This window comes from Typopeltis vanoorti, chromosome 19, assembly GCF_054136105.1.
Source record: "Typopeltis vanoorti isolate ZY-2024b chromosome 19, IOZ_Tvanoo_1.0, whole genome shotgun sequence".
NCBI lineage: Eukaryota > Metazoa > Arthropoda > Arachnida > Uropygi > Thelyphonidae > Typopeltis > Typopeltis vanoorti.
Genome location: NC_143567.1, coordinates 44,166,644 through 44,187,170, shown reverse-complemented (window position 1 = coordinate 44,187,170; position 20,527 = coordinate 44,166,644). Strand labels below are relative to the sequence as shown.

The 20,527-nt window shown below is 36.8% G+C and overlaps 1 protein-coding gene across 2 annotated transcripts in view; it reads left to right on the top strand.

Annotated features, from left to right (window-relative positions):
- LOC150096052 (Golgi-associated PDZ and coiled-coil motif-containing protein-like) overlaps positions 1-20,527 on the top strand; it is a 171,168-nt gene that overhangs the window by 75,528 nt on the left and 75,113 nt on the right. Inside the window, exons 1-2 of one of the 2 annotated variants that reach the window (XM_090408809.1) lie at positions 3,261-3,325; positions 11,396-11,560. In XM_090408809.1, the coding sequence (XP_090264935.1) occupies positions 11,519-11,560 (42 nt within the window). In that variant the 5' untranslated portion in view covers positions 3,261-3,325; positions 11,396-11,518. Of the gene's footprint in view, positions 1-3,260; positions 3,326-11,395; positions 11,561-20,527 lie in introns of those variants that run through there. The other variant, XM_090408808.1, reaches the window with a different exon arrangement.

The window sequence follows — 20,527 nt, the reverse complement described above, 5'->3', positions numbered from 1 at the left end:
GAAGACAAAAAATCTGTAAATTGATTACATTACAACGAATAGAGAAATCATGTCAGAAAAAAATTATTCACGTAAGAGTTCTAATGTCAGCAGACATAACGACATTTTCTTCTAGATTAGACACGTGGTATTGTTGAAGTAGCTAAACCTTTGCTACTATTTACACTAAAGTGAATGGACATGTTCTCCAAGTGATTTACATTTGTAACAGTTGTCTTGCAAACGATTTATAAAATAAATTCTCTGCAATATCTGTGATTGAATAGGTCTATAACTCTCCTCCCTCCCCGAAAAAAATAAGATTATGTAAAGCATGTGCTCCTTTTCTTTTAAAATAATTCAAATCCTCTTTTCTAGATAATTGTATCAAATAATTTATTATTTTTCGATAATAAAAATGAAACTGATCGTTGTAAATTAAGAACTTATTTTAGCATAAATACTATATCCGTCTGTAAAAGAAATGTCTGTTCTTTTTATGTTAGGATGTCTACTAATCAACAATTGAAAACGAAACACGACATTCTTGATGTATCTCGCACTACAGTTTGAGGCACTTTAGTGTCCCTTCTGGTTAAGTGTTCTCTTTTCTTTCTCAATAGCACTGAGAGTAATCTAAGCCTTTACCCTTTTCCTCCAGCTAAGAGGATTACTATCAAGTATTTCTAAGAGGTAGATTACTTCAGAAATAGCAACCAGCAAAAGTAGAAGTAAAAATATTTAGATTATTTTAAGAAAAAGAAACAAAAATAATACTACTTAACTTTCTTTTGTGTGGTATGCATATAAACAGTTTTACATGGTGAAAACATAGAATAGTGTTTCTAAAGTTTCAGATAATTTCAGCAGACAGTAGAACAGCTGATTTTAGATTGAAAGTGTACAGAATTAGAAGCTGCACGAAACGATATTATTGCCTTATTTCTTTTGTCAAAATGGAAAAATGAAGGAATAGATTTTGAATACTATCTTGAAACGTTTTCATACCTGTAGAAATTTAGAGTAGTTATGCAACTGAGTTCCAGGAGAGGATAACGGGGGGGGGGGGGTTAAGCATTAGAAAATCTTCAAAATGAGGATAAATTTTGAATCATTCCATATATGATATCCTTCATAATATATTCTCAAGACATCTGCAGTGCACACTGCATATTATCGTAATGTGCATCCTACAAAAAAAAAAAAAAAAGACGAAGGGGAAGTATTTCTACTAAGGAATTTTTGATACTAAAAAGACACACAATCGGAAACTGAGTAATGCAATTTAACATCATTTGTTGTTCATAAAAACAAAACAAAAAAAAAATCGTTTCTAAAACTGAAATGTGATGATCCATATAATGGTATTTTACTAGGAAAGAAAGCAAAAGGTCATATTTATTTCAATAAATATTATTTAAAAATATAAATATGTGGCATAATATTTTCAATGCAAACATTTGAAAATTCGCGAAAAAAATTGTTTCTATATTGTGAGTAAAGTGAAAGAACAACCAGTGCAACTGTTCCATTGCACTAATTTGAAGAATAAAATATACCAAATTTACTATTACTAAATAGATTCATTGGAAAGGCTGATCGATGGACATTTCAGGATTGATTATTTTTGCAATGTGAAAATCGTTTCGTTCATCAAAATTTTCATTTTTGACGTGAAGATATTATTTTATTTCTTCAATTAAGCTTAAAAATCTTGTAAGGACTTTACCTTTACTGAGTCAACGTACTTCAGTATGCAGGATGAGATCAGGTTCTTTATCTTCAATGTCTTGCAATAGAGCCTTGAAAAGTCGGTGCTGCAAAGGGCTGCGCGAATGGAGTTGATTATTTTTGTAAAAACTTTCATAACATGTCCAAAGGGCAGTATTTTACTGCATAAAGCTTCCTGGTGGATAATACAGTGGTAGGACATAAAGGTTGGAAATGAATGATCTTTCTTGCAGAGCGCAATAAATCCATTGATATTGCCAACCATTGCTGGTGCCCCATCAGTAGTTATCGCAGACAGCTTGTGCAAAGGCTTATCTATCGACTTGGCGTATATTCTGAATGTATTATAAATATATTCACCCATTGTTCGTCCTTTCATGGGTAATATTTTCAGTAGATCTTCTTTTACAGTGAAGTTACTAAATACCATTCTCACCATAACTGCTAACTGTGCTGTGTCTGATACATCTGTTGACTCGTCAAATTGTAAAGAGAACCAGTTACATATTTCCAAGTCACTTTTTAACTGAGTTTGTATGTCCATTGAAATTATAACTTCTTCTTGTGACGGTGAAAATCCTTCAAATAAACAATTGGCACCAGTCAAAACTGCTTCTTTTAACAACTCGCCATCTTGAAACGGTTTTTTCTTCTTTGCGAGCATGTGAGAAATTTTTAAAGCAATGGTGGCATTTTTAGATGTTACCACATGTCTAGTGAAAACCGACTGTTGGGCAGACAGGTTCGATTTTAGTTGATTTATTTTTTCATTCTTATTTCAGATTTAAGTGGATAATTCGTATTAAAAGTGGCATGCATTGTCTGGAAGTGACATTCAACATTATGTTTTTTCGGAATTGCAACGCTACTGTTGCACAACAAACACAATTATCTTTAAAATTAACGAAACAATATGTTTCCTCCCAGTCAGTGTTAAAATTATAGGTTCGTTGTTTTTTACTTGATTCACTCATTTTAAAAATCAAAATATTTCAAAAATTTAAGTTCAAGACACCGTTAAAATTATGCACATATAATTAGCAACAGATAATGAACAACTTCGAATGTGCATCTACTTTACATTGTATGCGTTTAATACTCATCATGTGTCATTAACGCATGTGTCATATAGCATGCCATGAATTGTTGAGTGATGTGCACGTGATTATTTCAAACTATACGGCATACGGTTGAACAGCGGCAGGCACACACAAATTAGTTGACAGGCACCATGGTGCCTGCAGGCATAGGGTTGGGAATGCTTGCTCTACAGTATAATAAAAAATAAGGGTTGATTTTACATCAAGTCTAGTCTTCATTAATCTGTCATGACACAGTGGTATATACCAGTAGTATACAACAACCCATGAACCAGCATAATTGGAAATGTACACTTTCCATTGTTTAAATGAGTTCAAATATTTCACTACAGATATTAACTGATTTTTTTTACTTGCTTTCTAGTTTTATATATATATATATATATATATATATTTTTTTTTTTTTTTTTTTTTTTTTATTCATGTCATTTGCTGATGATGAAACGAAACAAAGCATTCCACAAAACTAGTCAAAATGAAAAAAAAAAATTAGTTTCCAGTTGGCATCTTTGTAGGTAAATAATAAATAAAAGATTTCTAATTTTGTTTTATCCATTTTTTTTTTTCTGTTAATAGTAAAAACGAAAAAAATCGCTGAATAGTTTGCTATTAAAAAAGGAATTATAACTTGGGGAGGGATCTTTCTTCACTGAAAATGACATCTGTGTCATATAATCCACATGGCCAGTATTCAGAAGACTTGTGAGGAAGTCTCATTCAACAAGCAACATAATCTGTCATATTGAGCCCTCAACTCATAAACACTTCTAACATTTGCCACACATTTAGAAGTGCATTACTACCTCCTTACCACCACTCCCATCCTTGCCATACCTGTAGCAACATCCAGGAAAGGCTTTTCATTCTTATTGTAGAATATCTTCTGTATTACTTGTAGAAAGGCTTAGACGTTGGTTATACATGCTTATTAAATTACTTAAGGAATTTACAACGTACAAATGATATAAATTAAAATTAAACTTTAATCTACATTCCAATATTTCAGCAACATCATGTTGCCATTTTCACAGGAACTTAAAATAAAGACACGTGCATGCAGTAACTGAGGATGAAGCAGGAAGCTGTTGTTTCTCCTAAAAGTCCTGATGGTGCCCCCTAGCAGGCTATGTACGTATTCTCAGCTGTTGGGCTGAAGGTCTTCTGATGTAAGTCTCCCAAATTTGGGGCAGTCTCATGCAACCAAATTTGTTGACGTTTGGCATGTTTCTTAGGGCTGAGGCTGATTCCATGAATAGCCTTTCAAATTTGAATTTACTACGCCGTATTACCGTGGCTTTCTTCTACCGTATTCTGTGGCAAGTATCCAGAGCATGGTCTGCAAGACCAGAGTGGCTATACTGGTGAAAACGAATGTAGTCCTTGTGTTCTGAAATTCTGTGTTTGCTGTCCTGCTTGTTTGGCCAAAGTAGGACAGCTTACAGCTGCAAGGGACCAGGTATACATGCTTATTAAATTACTTAAGGAATTTACAATGTACAAATGATATAAATTAAACTTACACCAGGTAGGTCTAAGGGAAGTGGTTGGTCTTTAGTTGGTCTTTACTACACGCAGTAACTGCTTCGTCCTCAGTTACTGTGTGTAGTGCCTGCATGCATGTGTCTTTATTTTAAGTTCCTGTGAAAATGGCAATGTGACGTTGCCGAAATATTGGAATATAGATTAAAGTTTAATTTATATCATTTGTAAATTCCCTCACAATCTTAAATATCTTTGTTATCTCTTTTATGCCTATACACTAAACTCTTCAATTTATTTTTCCTCCTCCTTTTCTTTAACCAATAATATCCAGAGCCCTGATATTACTTAGTCACTCATCTCTGGAACCTTACCTTTTCGGTATATCTCATTCAAAACAAATCTAGGTGACCAGATTTGAGCACACAATATTAAACCACACAATTATGTTGTCTGACAAATTTCTTACACTGTCACTACTCTCCTTATCATAGTAACAATGTGCTCTGTAACCTTTTGCAGCACTGTGTTTTCATGTATCACATATGCAGCAATAAATTCAAAGTTGACTTGCTTCTTTTCACTCGTTCTTCTCATCCAGTTTTTCTTGCATAGATAACCAAGGTAAATCATCTTCAGCAATACCAGAAATAATGCATTACATGATTTTTGTAGCCTTCTGTAGAAAGACCTCCAGATGAATCTTGAATCACCTAGATGCCAAAAAATTTTCCAGTATTGATAGTTTCTTGCTAGTTGTACTTAAGAGATGTGTTCCTGAACTAATACCTATCCTTATCTCTACATGCTATTGTACTCAGCATTCACTCCATAACATGGAAGCAAGCTCATATTCAGCCAATTCCAGAAAAGGAAATAAATGTCTGACATCAAACTATTGACCTGTTACTCTCATCTTGCTGCTCTCTAAAGTCATGGAGAAGATAATCAACAGTCAACTCTTCATCCTAGTAAACTGCAAACTAATCAGTGACCATTAGTAGAGATTCTGCCACTGAAGCCCACTGCTGATCTTCTCACTTACCTACATGTGCAGTGGAAAGATTTGGAAGAAACCTGTGCTGTTGTACTTTATATCCAAAGCACTTGGTACGGTATGGCATAGAGTGCTTTCAGCAGATTGCCATCTTATGTTCTGCCTTCCAACCTTCATAACTGAATCTCCAGCTTTCTTGTAGATTTGCTGTGTGTAATGATGAATGGTGAATTTCTCAAAGCTGTGTTGCCTCACTCATCCTATTCCTCATATACATAAACAACCTACTTTCGCTGATCTTTCCTCTCCATGATTTTGCTGATGATAGCACTCTCTACTCCTCATACAACAAACCTCATAGTGCTCGAGTAGCCCAAACTTCAAGATCTACAGCCACCGTCCTAAACACTGATCTCCATATCATTCTTCAGCAAGATGATAAGTTGGTCACCTTCATTGCTTCCAAAACTTCTTCACAAAAAAAAGACCTTAATTATTCTTTGCTTAGATTGACATTCCTCCAGCCTTTCTTGCACAAACATTTCAATTATGTAGCATCCTCAGCCCCCCCCCCCCCAAAAAAAAAAATCCCATCCTTTTTTACTCAGTGTTACTTTCACCTGTCCATCTGTTAACTATAAATATGAAATCAACCCAACTTTAAAAAACTGCTCTAGTATTTGGAGTGCTACACCAAAAGTCTCTTTAAAAATTCTTGATGCTGTCCAAAAAAGATATTTTCATTGAATTGATGATCTCTTTCTCACAAATGGCCTTCTGAATTGTTATTTCTGCAGATACTTCCATTTCTGTTTAGCAGGACTGGCAACCATCATTCCTTCTATTTTTGCTAAACCTGCAATAGCATGAGCAGCAATCTGCCTAGCATCTGCTTATTTTCAACTACTGATCCACTAAACCTGCCATTCCACTTTTGCTTTCATCCCATCTACCTCTGTTCTCTGGAACAGCCTTTTCCATTATTACCCAAAGACTGCAACACAACCAGCTCTTCAAAAAGGACATCAACTGATTAATCTTTTAACCCCTTTCTAATTGAATCTGCCAGATGGCGAAGTCAGAGTTGGACGTGTGAAGAGGTAGCAGTGAAAAAAAAGATAAGTTTTTGTTATTTTTATTAGAGTTTTTCACTTTAAATTATGGAGAATCTGAACTAGATACAACATATAGTCTGTGGGTAATTAGCAGTTGGGGAATTTGTACTTAAAAACATAATTTCAGTATAGTTTGTAGTAGTTCTTAGTGCTTAGTTCTTTGCATGTTTAAATCTCAGTGGCAGCTGCAGCTCAATTTGCCAATGGCTTATCACTACTCCCCCCTCCCTTTTTAAGGACTATATTTTACACAGCATACTACAGGATTTTGTGGCATGTATGCATCTCGACAGATATGTGGCAGGTGAGCGATCAGGGAGTGCATATATGTGGAAAACGTAGAAAATGGGAAAAATTTTGATTTAGACATTAATATAACGGACCTTGGCAGCATTATGTCAGAAACAAGAGAATACCAACAGTGAGAGAGAGATGAGTAGCATAATCGAGTGTGAGGATGATGAGCCAAATGTGAATGAAAGAATACAAGTAGGGAGTATGGTAGGTTTGAAACATTGTGAAGTTTTAGAAGATGGTGTTAATTCAGAGGACGAATGGTGAGCAAGAGAGAGAGAGAGAGATGTGCTAAAAAAAAGTGGAATGTCTCGTGAAAGAAGAGATTAGGCAACTGGAAACGATGAATGCAAAGTGAATCAGAGTAGAAGTAAGAGAGAGTTATGGGAATGATAGAAGAGGAGAGAATAGGAGAACCAGTAAAAGAGAGGGGAATGAGAAAAATGGAGAGAGAGCTGGAACCAGGAGGGAGAGGTGATAGGACAACATGTAAGTAGGGAAACAAAGAAAGAAAGTGTTAAAGGAGAGAGTGAGGGAGGGATGCAGGTGAGCAAGGAAGAAACAGTTGTTATAAGCGTGATGTATAGAGACTCGATAATCTGTGGTGTGGAAGTTAGTATGCCTGTGGAGTGTTTGCTTGGAGGAATGATAGTGTGACTATGGCAATTATGTATGGTAAAAGGGTAGATGTGATTATTGTGATGATGGGTACAAATGACTGGAGAGGCAGTGTGAATTGGGTGGCAAGAGATCTGAGGTTTGTGCTTGAGGTTGTATGGAAGAAGACTGAGAAAGGGAAGACAGTGTGTGTGTTGCCCAGGTATGATAATGTGGAGCTGCAGAGAGGAGCATCAATAATGAATAGTATAATAGCCAGAATGTGTTGAAAGAGAGGCTTGGAATATGTGGATGCTTGGAGGACATTTGAAAATAGAAAGGAGCTGTATGCAAGAGACAGCTTATATTTGAATGAGGAAGGATGTAAGCATCTGAGGAGAATGTTATTTTCTGATCAAGTCAGTGTGTCAATGCAGTCTTGAAGTTTGGGATATATTCCTCTGGATTACCTTGACCACACTGACCTGCAGAGATAAGTGTGGTCATTCCATTGTATAAAGCCCTGATCAGACCACACTTAGACTATTGTGCTCAAATTTGGTCTCCAGAATTTGAAAGGGTTAAATTAACCATGGAAAGAATGCAGAAGCAGATCATAAAGATGGTATTATCAGGACTATACTGTTAATTATGAAGGTATGCTGAGGAAATGCAGACTACAGAGTTTGGTAGATAGCAGAGGTAATATGATTGAGACTTTTAAACTGTTGAGAGGTAGTTATAGGGGTTAGTTACAGAAGTTATTATAGGGTTACACTGGGTAGTTCTTTCATTTGATGGAACAGGGGGAAGGAGCAAGGACAAGGAGATACTCCCTGGAAGTTACAAAAGGAAGTTGTGAGCAAGATGGTAAAGAGTGGGTTCTTTGCAGGGAAGGTGGTTGAGCCTTGGAATGTATTGCCTGCTAGTGGTGAGAGAGTCACTGGATAGATTGTCATGTGTGCAACCTGGGGAAGATGGATAATACATCAACTAGATGGATAAGAAAATTACTCTATATAGAATACCAGCTAGTTACATATGGAAGTCCCTAAAAAAGAAAGTAACCAGTAGTATACTGCATGGTTCTGTTCAGAGCACTTTTTTTAAATATCACTCCCACACAAGAGGTTGCAAAAACTACAGCATTGTTACGTCGTCTTTCCCTCGTAAATTTATATTCTAAGTTACTATTATTTATCACTTTAGGATATCAGCTATTCCGTTGCCGACAAATTTATAATTGTTTAAAACGACTGTGCCAGCCAGCAATTGAATTCTGATACACAATTTGACAACTCTAAAATAACAAAGGGATCACGTGATTTGTGGTCGTGGCCTCCCTCTTTCTTTCTTATGAAAATGGATTCTCCCTTTACTTATACAGGTCCGAAGGTTTAATACACTGTAATTCAAATCTCAGAAAACAACAGACTCATGAACTTTGGGTTAAAGAAATACATTTATACTAAAGAGTCTGAACTCTCCCCTTTTAGGCTAAGATATCCAAAAGGTCTACTCCTAATTTTAATCTAACAATCCCACACCCTTTTTTGTATTATTATATTCAGACTCGATTATTCCACACAGAATTACTCAGTGCTCACACACATAAAAAAAAACTCATGCACATAGTTATATACAATCCTTGTGTAGAGCATAACAGATGCAATCCGTCTTGTATTTAACATGGGATAATATTCTTATTTGTGCTCAAGCTTTATCCTCCCCAACTTAGTTAATATTCAAGCTAATATTTAACATAATATCATAAAGTTTCTTCCTAATAAACAGTTCGAAGGTTTGGTTCCTTCCTCAGCATAAGCTTAGAGTGGCACCAGCTTATTTGACATAGTCAGACTAGTCCAAAATCAGTCCTTTAGGCATCATATGAAAGTTAAATGTGTGGAGCTCCTAAATTCCTTGGTTCCTATTCCTTTCTTCGTTACTGTTCTAAAATGAGTATGAAAACTTACATTACCATCCTTATCTTTTCACGGAGTTGCTGGGGCTTCCTCGCAATTACACTTCTGTGTTTTCTCACCACGTTTTCTCATGGCATCAGTGACTTACTTCTGTTATCTTCGAAAGGGTGCCCTCTCGCTAACTACACGTTGTCATAACTAACCAACGGCTCTTTACTGGAATTCCGACCTCATTCCTTTGGTGACTATACTCGACACGGCATAACAGCAACCGGGAGATTGTTGCTGGGTACCGGCGGCAAGCTTCCACAGCTATCCAGGACTTGGATGGGAACGCAGGAACAGAAAACAAGAGAGCGATTTGAATCTCGCACCGGACCTTATATTGCAAAATGCGATCGCCCTCTCTCGATGGCTACGTCATGCTCATAGCTGTGGCCGATTGGTCACCGCAACTCCGAACTGTTTTGACATGGTTCTAATACATAGATCATCTTATATACATCTAATAATAACATTTCAGTACTGAGACATAATTTTTCCATGTTAATTTTTACACAAACATTATCAACTTTAAATATAGATTTCTCAAAATTACGTAATATCTACAACCTCAGATGGTTAGACATACTTCTGAGTGAACATATGTACACTATCCTTTTAGCTCTTCTTCTGGAGGCATAAGTATGTCCTTATCCTTAGATCTAATCGTTACCGTGTGTTGGGTCGGAAACAGGATGGCTCACCAATAGTGAATCAGCACTTTTTCCGACACAACAGCATATTATTATTATTACAATAATTCATTTTGACTGGCTGGTGTTCTACATAGAGAGTAATTTTCTTATTCATCTAGCTCAGTGCTTCCCAAACTTCTGGATGCCAGAGCCCCCTTTGGAAAAATTAAAATATTTCACCTCTCCCTCGGAAAAAAATTGTAATATAGACATATATTATTATAATATTTATTGTATTTATATTCAATACAAAACATACACAGTGAATATTGCAAAAATCAAATGTAAATGTTACATTTTTTAGCATCTTTCATACACATTTGACATGGCACATTATCTCATATTTTTATATAGATAGATATATTGTTATTGTACATTTGCAGTACAAGCACATGAAACGTAAAACGATTAGTAATAAAGAAAGAATTAAAAACAAACATAAAAGAAGTTTAATAACAATTTAATGTGATGAATGTGTTTCAATACTGCTACACAAAAAGTCAATATCAGGGGAAATATTTGAAACTGCAATTCTTAGATTTCTGCTTGAAATGAAACTTATAGCTGGCAAAGGTTGGTCGATTGGTAGAGCCTCTGCTACTAATGGCTCGGTTAAGTAAGTTTGAGCGCGGTTAGTAGTTGGAAGGGGACCAATCGTTCGATGCTGTTGGCACACTCTCCCTCGATGAGTCTTTGGACTCCCTGTAGGTGTCAAATAATAATAATAATAATAATAATAATAATATGAATAAGCATATATTTACTAATATTCATTAAGCGCCGAAATACGAAGGAAGCAAAATTTGTGAACCCGCACCAATGTGTGATTTTTTCCCATTAAAATATAAAAAATAACAAAAAAGAAATAATAAATAAAAATTAAATACGTTTCTTTTAAGATTTTAAATTTGTTTTCATTATTTCACGGCCCCCTCAACAAAACCTACGGCTCCCAAGAGGACCACGGCCTAGAGTTTGGGAAGCGCTGATCTAGCTGATGTATCATCCATCTTCCCCAGCTTGCACACGTGACAATCTATCCAGCTTCTTTGAAAATTTCAAGAATGTTTGAAAAGTAGTCAGATCAATGAACAGCATGTTTTCTTTGCCAACATGTACAAAGTTGCTGCTGGCCATGGTATTGTATTGTGTTTTGTTGTGTTTCAGTTCATCTTTATTTTGGTATATATATCAGCTATTTATGTATTCAAAACACTAATATTTCATGTTTCTTTCTCTATAAATAACCTTTGTGTGAAACATTTTTCATCATAATTATTAATACTTTGAAAAAAATATTATAGAATTGCTTCAGCATGTTAATTATTGATCTTCATATTTAATTAATATTTTTAAATAATTTATCAATAAATAAAAGTACAATAGTTTATTTAAAACACCAAATTACATTTTCCTGTACAGCTAAATTTCTACTTAACAGAGGGAAATATCAGAATTGCGACATGAGTTGTGTGAAGTACGAGCTTCAAGAGCTGTAGTGGAGAAAGAATTACAGCAGTTGCTAATTCAACTTCATGCTGCACAGTTACAAGTCAGTGCCCAGATGGGACATGCAGGAGATTCAGAGTCGATCAAAAGGAAGCTAGTAAACATTTTTTTGCCTTTTTTTATTTAGCATTTATCACAATGTAAATATACAAGTAAAACTATTCTGATTTGTAGCCCTGCATGTTTTAGTTCTCTCAGTTTGTGAATATACTTTGTGTGTGTGTGAGAGAGAAATAAGTGAACAAAATATGATTTTAAATACAAACTTAGTGTTCTTTAATTTTTATATCAGCTCATCTTTCATTTATGCATATATAGTTACATACATAAGAATTATTCAGTGTTTCATTACTGAAATGACAACTACTATGTATGTATGTACGTTGCTGCTCTTTTATTTTATGTCTTTAGTAGTTTAAAAATTTATTTCACGTCTTTAGTAGTAAAAATTTTAGGGCGTACCCCTTAAGCGGCGATCAGCCACATCACCATCACCCCTACAGCTGCGAGAAGTGGACGAGGGCTACCGCATCAAGGGCGGGTGCAGTTAAAGAAGCGAGCCCAGCAGGTGGAGAGGATGTTGCGAGTGGGAACACTGAATGTTGGAAGCATGACTGGAAGGGGAAGAGAGGTGGCAGACATGATGAGGAAGAGGAAGTTGGACATTTTATGTGTGCAGGAGACGAGGTGGAAGGGGGAAAAGGCAAAGGAACTGGGAGATGGATATAAATTGTTCTACTCTGGAGCGAATAACGAGGGAAGAAATGGTGTAGGAATTGTGGTGTGTGGCAGAATGAAGGGCGAAGTACTAGAAGTGGGTAGAAGGAATGACAGGATCATGCGAATGAAATTGGGTCTTGGAGAAGAGCGGGTGGTCATATTATGTGTATATGCCCTGCAAGTTGGTTGTACAGCAGAGAAGAAAGATAAGTTCTGGAACGTGTTAGATGAAGAAATGAGGGAACTGGAAGAAAATGAGATGGTGATTGTTAGAGGAGACTTGAACGGACACATAGGGAGACAGAATAGAGACTGTGAAAGGGTGCATGGTGGCCACAGAGTGGGAATGATGAACCAGGAAGGAGAGAGGGTTGTGGACTTTGCAGTAGCGTTTGATCTGGCAATTGTGAACTCGTTTATCTACAAGAGGGAAGAACATTTGATGACATTTAGGAGTGGTAACAACAGCTCACAAATTGACTATATTTTGACTAGAAGAAAACATCTTAAAGTTGTGACAAATTGTAAAGTAATTCCAACAGATCAAGTAGCACAGCAACACCGACTGCTGTGCGCAGACTTTAAAATAAGATCGAAGATAAGAACCTCTGGGTGCCATGGGATGAAGACAATTAAGTGGTTTCACTTAAAAGAGAAGAGTGTGAGGAATCGTTTTATGGAGAGGGTGTTAGAGAGGATTTCAGATGGACTGGAAAGTATACAAGATTGGTGGAAACATAATTCAAAAGTAATCCTGAGCTGTGCAATCGAGGTGCTTGGTGAGACATCTGGAAAGATTAGAGAGCAGGAGGGTTGGTGGTGGAATAATAATGTACAAGTGGCAGTGACAGCTAAGAGGAAGGCAAAGCAGAAGTGGGATGAGTCAAGAGTGGAAGAGGACAGAGAGGTGTACAGAGAGAGAAAGCAAGAAGCCAAGAGAGTTGTGGCACAGGCAAAGGCCATGGCATATCAAGATCTGTATGATCAATTAGAAACAAAGGAAGGACAGAGAAAAATTTACCAACTAGCGAAATGTAGAAATAAAGTAGCAAAGGACATCTTACATGTGAGGTGGATCAAAGATGCTGAAGGAAGAGTATTATGGAGGGATGTGGACATAAGAAACAGATGGAAAATATACTTTGAGGGACTTTTGAATGAGGAAAATGCAAGGACTCACAGAGAAGATGGGCAGCCTTCTCAGGGGATGGTGCAGAACATCAGTAGAGTGGAAGTGACGGAGGCCATGAAGAGGATGAGGAATGGAAAATCGGTGGGCCCCGACAGAATTCCAGTGGAGGCATGGAAGGCACTGGGGGAAGACGGAATTGACCTGCTGTGGGACCCGTTCATGAAAGTTTGCCAACAGGAAAATATACCTGAGGAATGGAGGGAGAGTACTCTTGTCCCCATCTACAAGGGGGGACAAGAGTACTGTCCCCCCTTGTAAGGGGAATGTACAAGTGGGACATCAACAGTACTGTAGTACTGTTGATGTCCCACACAATGAAAATCCTAGAAAGGGTTCTTGATGTTAGATTGAGGAAGGAGGTGGAGATTGCAAAGGAACAATGGCTTCATGCCTGGTAGATCAACAACAGATGCTATCTTTGGGTTATGGCAGATGATCAAAAAGTATCGAGAGAAACAAAGGGAGCTACATCTGGCATTTATTGATCTGGAGAAAGCATACGATAGAGTGCCAAGGCAAGAAGTCTGGAGGTGTCTGAGGGAGAAGAAGGTTCCGGAGAAATATGTCAGGTTGGTGCAGGAAATGTACAGAAATGTGAAGACAAGTGTTCGGACCTGTCTGGGACAGATAGAAAGTTTTCAAGTAACAGTTGGCTTGCATCAAGGATCAGCATTAAGTCCGTTTCTGTTTAATATTGTGATGGAGGTGGTAACAGAGGAGGTGAAAGAAGATGCGCCTTGGACAATGTTGTATGCAGATGACATCTTGCTGTGTGCAGATTCAAGAGAAGAAGCAGGAACTAAACTGGAAAGATGGAGAAAAGTACTGGAAGAGAGAGGTATGAGACTAAGCAGAAGTAAGACAGAGTATATGTGTTGCACAGTAGGTGATGGACAGGAGACAGATCTGGAGCTGGAAGGAAATGTCATCAGGAAGGTGAGAGACTTTAGATACTTAGGTTCAACAGTGGAAGAAGATGGAGGAGCTTAGAAGGAAGTGGGATGCAGGATACAAGCGGGTTGGAGGAACTGGAGGGAGATGGCTGGAGTGTTATGCAATAAGAGGGTGCCGATCAATCTGAAAGGCAAAATCTATAGGACAGTAGTGAGGCCAGCTATGACATATGCTATAGAAACTGTGGCCCTGAGGAAAAATAACATCAGCAGGATGGAAGTAGCAGAGATGAGAATGCTTAGGTGGATGTGCGGTGTGACCAGAAAGGATCGTCTGAGAAATGACTATGTCAGGGGAACAGTGAAAGTTACGACTTAGGAGCGAAAATACAGGAGGCAAGGTTGAGATGGTTTGGTCATGTGATGAGGAGGGAGGATGAATATGTGGGAAAAAGGGTCATGCAGATGGATATGCAAGGAAGGTGGAAGCGTGGGCGGCCAAAGAAGAGATGGAGGGAGCTGGTAGAAGAGGACTTGAGGATGAAGAACTTGGATGTGGTGACAGCCCAGGACAGGAAGGTGTGGAAGACACTCATTATCAACAGTGACCCCACTTAAGTGGGAGAAGCTGCAGAAGAAGAAGTAGTTTAAAATTTTCCTTTTCAACATGATTTCTTTTTAATTTTTTTGTGGAATGACAATTTGATTTTAAACTTAAAAAAAACATATCCGTACAGTACTTTGCACATCTCCAAAACCAAAGTGCTATTCCTATATTATAAAAGTCAAGAAGCTATCATATAATTCAATGCGATTAAAATATATAAAAATTGTATAAAACATTTAATTGCACTTAAGTCAGTTGCTGCATTTTTATAATTTGTTTCATTTGAGTTAACATTGGCAATTTGGGATTTAGCCGACCAAATTGTATTTCTATTGGTTAAACCAAAATACAAAATGATGGTACAACATGACAAAATTTCATGCCGGCTGGGGCGTCGCCCGGTTAAACAAAGCCCCCGTTGTTTTCACCAGGGTGAACAGCGAAAAGTCAGCTACAGGAACAAATCTGAAAACACACCCCAACTCAACATCACCAGAGTTAAAGATTGGTACTATCAACATAAGAAGCCTGAATGGCAAAGAAATGGAGCTAGCTGAGGAATTAGATATGTACCAGATCGACATAATAGGGGTGACTGAAACAAAAAAGATAAAAACTGGTGAGATCTCTCTGAGCAATAAATACAAAATATTATATTCAGGCAATGACAATCAAGGAAAAGAAGGAGTAGCCATAGTATTCAACACAAAAGACAAGGCTCATCTTCTTGAATGGCAGGCAGCGTCAAGTAGAGTGATTTGGGCAAATATCAGAATGAGGAACTGGACAATGAGACTTATTTGTGCCTCTGGTCCCACAGAAGGTTCTACTAAGGTAGAAGTACAGGAATTTTTTGAGGCTCTAGAGAAAGCTACTGACACACTGAAAGAGGAAAAGTTGGTCATTGTTGGGGATCTAAATAGCAGAGTAGGAAGTGATTGTGAGACATACAAAAATGTTTTGGGAAAATTTGGAGAAAAGAGCAAAGCTAATAATAATGACAAATATCTGTTGGATTTCTGCCCAGGACATGGACTGGTTATTACTAACACCATGTTCCAACATAAAAATGTGCACAAATTTACATGGAGAGAAGAGGCAAGGAATAAGAAAAGTCTCATTGACTATGTTATTGTTAATAGTGATGTTTTCTCCCTGGTGCAGGACACCAGAGTGTACAGAGGATTTGAAATTGGAAGTGATAACTATTTAGTCTTGAGCAGGATAAAATTGAATTTCATATTGAAAAGAATGACATGTAAGAAAGTTTTAAAGCGAATAAAAGTTGAGCAGCTCTCAGACGTGAACCGTATACTGAAATACATAAAGATTATTGAAGGAAAAATATTTCAGAACAGGAACCAAACCTTGGAGATTCAGTGGCAAGCCTTGAAAAAAAACTCTGATTGATTCAGCTAGAGAGGCATGTGGTGAAGTTGTCTGCAAGGATAGAAAAATTAGAACTCCGTGGTGGACACAGGAAGTTAAAGAGGCAGTGAAGGAAAAGAAGAAAGCATATCAAAAGTTCCTGGCAAATAAGTCAGCTTGTGCTCTTAGAGAATACAGAGACAAATGTCAGAAAGCGAAATACTGTGTATAACTGACTAAACAAAAGTCATGGGAGGACTTTGGCAAGAACATACAAAATAAATATCAAGAAGGTAGCAAAATATTCTGGAGGTTGTTGAAGAAGCTTAGGAATGGAGGAAAGAGTGCTGTAAAAGGAGTTAGAGATGATAAAGGTGAAATGAAAATGGGAGAAAAAGATATCCTTGAAGTATGGAGTAATTACTTTGAAAATTTGCTAAATGAAACAAGCAGTGATGACAGCACAGTGGTAAAAAAACACTGACCAGGCATGCAGTCAGGAATACATATCCATACTTGAAGTAAAAAAAGCCATCAAAGGGTTGAAATGTGGAAAGGCAGCAGGAGTAGATGATATTCGACCAGAAATGCTGAAGTATGGTGGTATAAAAGTCTTACAGTGGCTGCACTGCATAGTTCAGAATGCCTGGACAGAGAGACGGATTCCAGATGATTGGGGTAGAGTTCTCATAGTACCCATATATAAAAAAGGGAAATAAAACTGAATGTGAGAATTATAGAGGTATTTCCCTACTGAGTGTTCCTTGCAAGATCTATGCAAGTATACTTGAGAAACGGTTGAGAAGAATTGTGGAAGAAAAGCTTGGTGAAGAACAAGCTGGATTCAGGCCAAATAGAGGCTGTCAGGATCAGATCTTCACTTTATGACAAATAGTCGAGAAAGCATGGGAATATAACAAAGATCTGTATTTAAGTTTTGTCGATTTGGAAAAGGCATATGACAAGGTGCCAAATGAGAAGCTATTCAATACGCTACAATTGTATCGTGTCAATTTAGCATTATATCAAGTAATACATAGTCTTTATTTGAGTTGTAAGTCAGCAGTTAGAATTGAAGGAAGTACAGGAAGATGGTTTACTGTTAAATCTGGTGTGAGACAAGGATGTACATTATCCCCTCTGTTATTCATTTTCTATATGGATCACATTATGAAGGAAAGTGGTATTAAACAGGATATCAAAATTGGAGATGTTAATGTCAGCTCTTTGCTTTATGCAGACGATGTTATACTTCTAAATAAATCCGCTACAAATCTGCAAGATTCTCTAACTAAATTGAATAACTGTTGTAATAGATATGAAGGTCAGCAATAAAAAGACAAAGACAAGAGATAGGCAGAATCATTGAAAATGTCAACTGTGTTGTGAATGGAGAACCTGTGGAACAAGTAAAACATTTCAGCTACTTAGGCACGATTTTTAGTGAAGATGGTATATTAAATATGGAAATAGACAACAGAATCAACAAAGCTGGTATGGTAGGAAGGCAATTGAATAATTTCATATGGAATAAGAGAGAAGTTAGTCGGAACACTAAATTAGCTGTATACAAGACAGTGTTCAAACCAGTTTTAACTTATGGATCTGAGAGCTGGGTCAGAAGTAAAACACTTGACCAAAGACTAGAGACTGCAGATATGAGAGTCCTGAGAAAAATTAGAGGCGTGAACAGATGGCATCAATGGCAATATCATATTAAAAATGTGAATATTAGGAAAGAACTTGACATTGTCAGCATCCAGGAATACGTTAGCAGAGCTAATCTCAGCCACATCTAAAAAAAAAAAAACTGGGATTTTACTTTGCCTGATTTGCCAATTTCTGCTCATATTGCACTTCTGTTTTCCTTACTGAGTTGCTCTCCTGGCTTGTTCATTATACTCTTCATGTAACTGATTATTATCATTATTCATCGTGTACTGCCTCCAAAGTATCTTCTTCTTCAAGATTTCATGCTTAAGCTCCTCATTTTTTCAATTCTAAATCTGAATATTTCAGATTTAGGATAGTTTTAGAAATTCAATACATGTTTTTAATTATTGGAAATTCATTTAATTATTATTATTATTATTACATAACACCTCCAGGAAGTTCAAGGACTCCTAGAAGGATGGCACCTACTCTACAATTCTACATCTCCAATGGCATCTACTGCCCACCACCAGCACTAGTATTTTCACAGACAATTGAAAACAACCATGCTCACAATTGGATTCAAACCTACAGCCTTTTGGCTGGAGAGCAGATATGCTAACCACTTGGCAAACCTGGCTGGCATGTTTAATGAAATAATTATCATTAGCAAAAAAATAATGCAGTTATACAAGAAGTCTGTTAAGTAAAAGAACAAAATAATTATTTGCTGCTTAATTCATTTTATGAACTAGTCATGTCATTAGAAAGTAAAATTTATCCCATGCTATATAAAATATTCTGTGAAGTTGAAAGCAAGAAACTAAATTTTCTTTGGCAGAAAATATTTAAAAGCAAATATGGTATTTCAAAATAATAAAGAATGTGTGATAATATTTATAATCATCTATAATAGGTGATGTCAAAATCATATTATTCTTATCATTATGATGCCTCCAGGGAGTCCAAAGACTCGTCGAGGGAGGGCACCTGCTCTACAGCTCTGTCTCTACCAACTACAACGAACCGCAGATACACCAACGGTATCTACCACCCACTACTACTACTAGCATTTTCACAGACATCCATGCCCATGTCGGGATTCGAACCCGCAGTCTATTGGCTGGAGAGCGGATACGCTAACCACTCGACTAGCCAGGCTGGTCATATTATTATACATAATGTTATACATTAAACAAAACGATAACACAGCCTCAATGAAATAAAAAAATATTGATATAATAAAATATAATAGGGAAATTAATGTACTATCATATACCATCATTTCACATTCTTGTATAGTGGTTTCATTCATTATCACAAATAGAAAATTCAGCTGGAGTTTTTAAGATATAAATTTGCCTTGCCTAATTTTTCTAACTATAAGACATGTTAACCTTAAGGGAGGGAAAGAAAGGGGGATAATCATAAGGTGAAGCTATAACAAAGAATGTTAATCCTATTTACAGAGCTGAGCCAGATCTGTAAATAGGATAAACAGTTAATCCTATTTACAGAGCCACATGCCAGATGCCACCTAATGGATGGTTACAATAAGATTACAGTTAAGCCCCAAATTTAAAATTAATTGATTTGAAATAAAATAAAATTTAATTTCATAATGAAATGAAACAGTGTTATATCAAATTAAATTTAAAAATAATAATAATAATGGGGAGGGGAAACATTGCTTGCCACTTATGAGGACAAGACTCTCCCAAATCTTGGAAATTGAGACAGTCATTCTGATTTAAATTTGGACAGTGTAGAAGTGTTTCAGTACTCTTTAAATAACTGCTCAAAGCTAAATCTGCATCAATGTAAAAGGCGAGTATTGAACTATAGGATATTGTGGTCAGTGTCTACTCTCATCTTGAACAAAGACTGGTTTTTCAGATTTATTGTTATTAATGTAAGATCGATGTTCTTGTTGTCATTTTTCAATTGAACACCCAAAGTACAAGCAGAGGCACTCAACATTGAACTTGATAAACACCAGGGAAAAAGAGAGGGGCCTGATTATCTTTCATGGATTGTAACCAAAGAAATTTTGTTGATAGGGAAAAAAGTAGGAACTTTTTGTTATTAATGTAAGATCGATGTTCTTGTTGTCATTTTTCAATTGAACACCCAAAGTACAAGCAGAGGCACTCAACATTGAACTTGATAAACACCAGGGAAAAAGAGAGGGGCCTGATTATCTTTCATGGATTGTAACCAAAGAAATTTTGTTGATAGGGAAAAAAGTAGGAACTAAATTATATCTTTTCAGGATCTTAGCAGTCATCTCAGAGATTCCTGCACTATATGGGATAGGGACTTGCTGTCCAGGTTCAATGTTTTTGACGATGGGCTTGTAAGAATCCAAGATGCATTTAGACTTCCTTGAGGTGAAATCATTCTGTAATAAGATGCACTGGTTGGTGTACAGTTCTTCTTAGAGAGCTTGGGAATTGGAGCAGATAACATGTGCTCTGTTGAGCAAAGATTTGAAGATCCCTATTTTCTAAATGGATGTGCTGAATTTTGCTGTATGTAGTGACCGGTGATGGTAGGTTTACGGTGAATAGAAATAGCAAGTGTTCCAAAAGGGGGATATGGGAAAGGAGGATGTTCAGGAAGGCTAAGTGT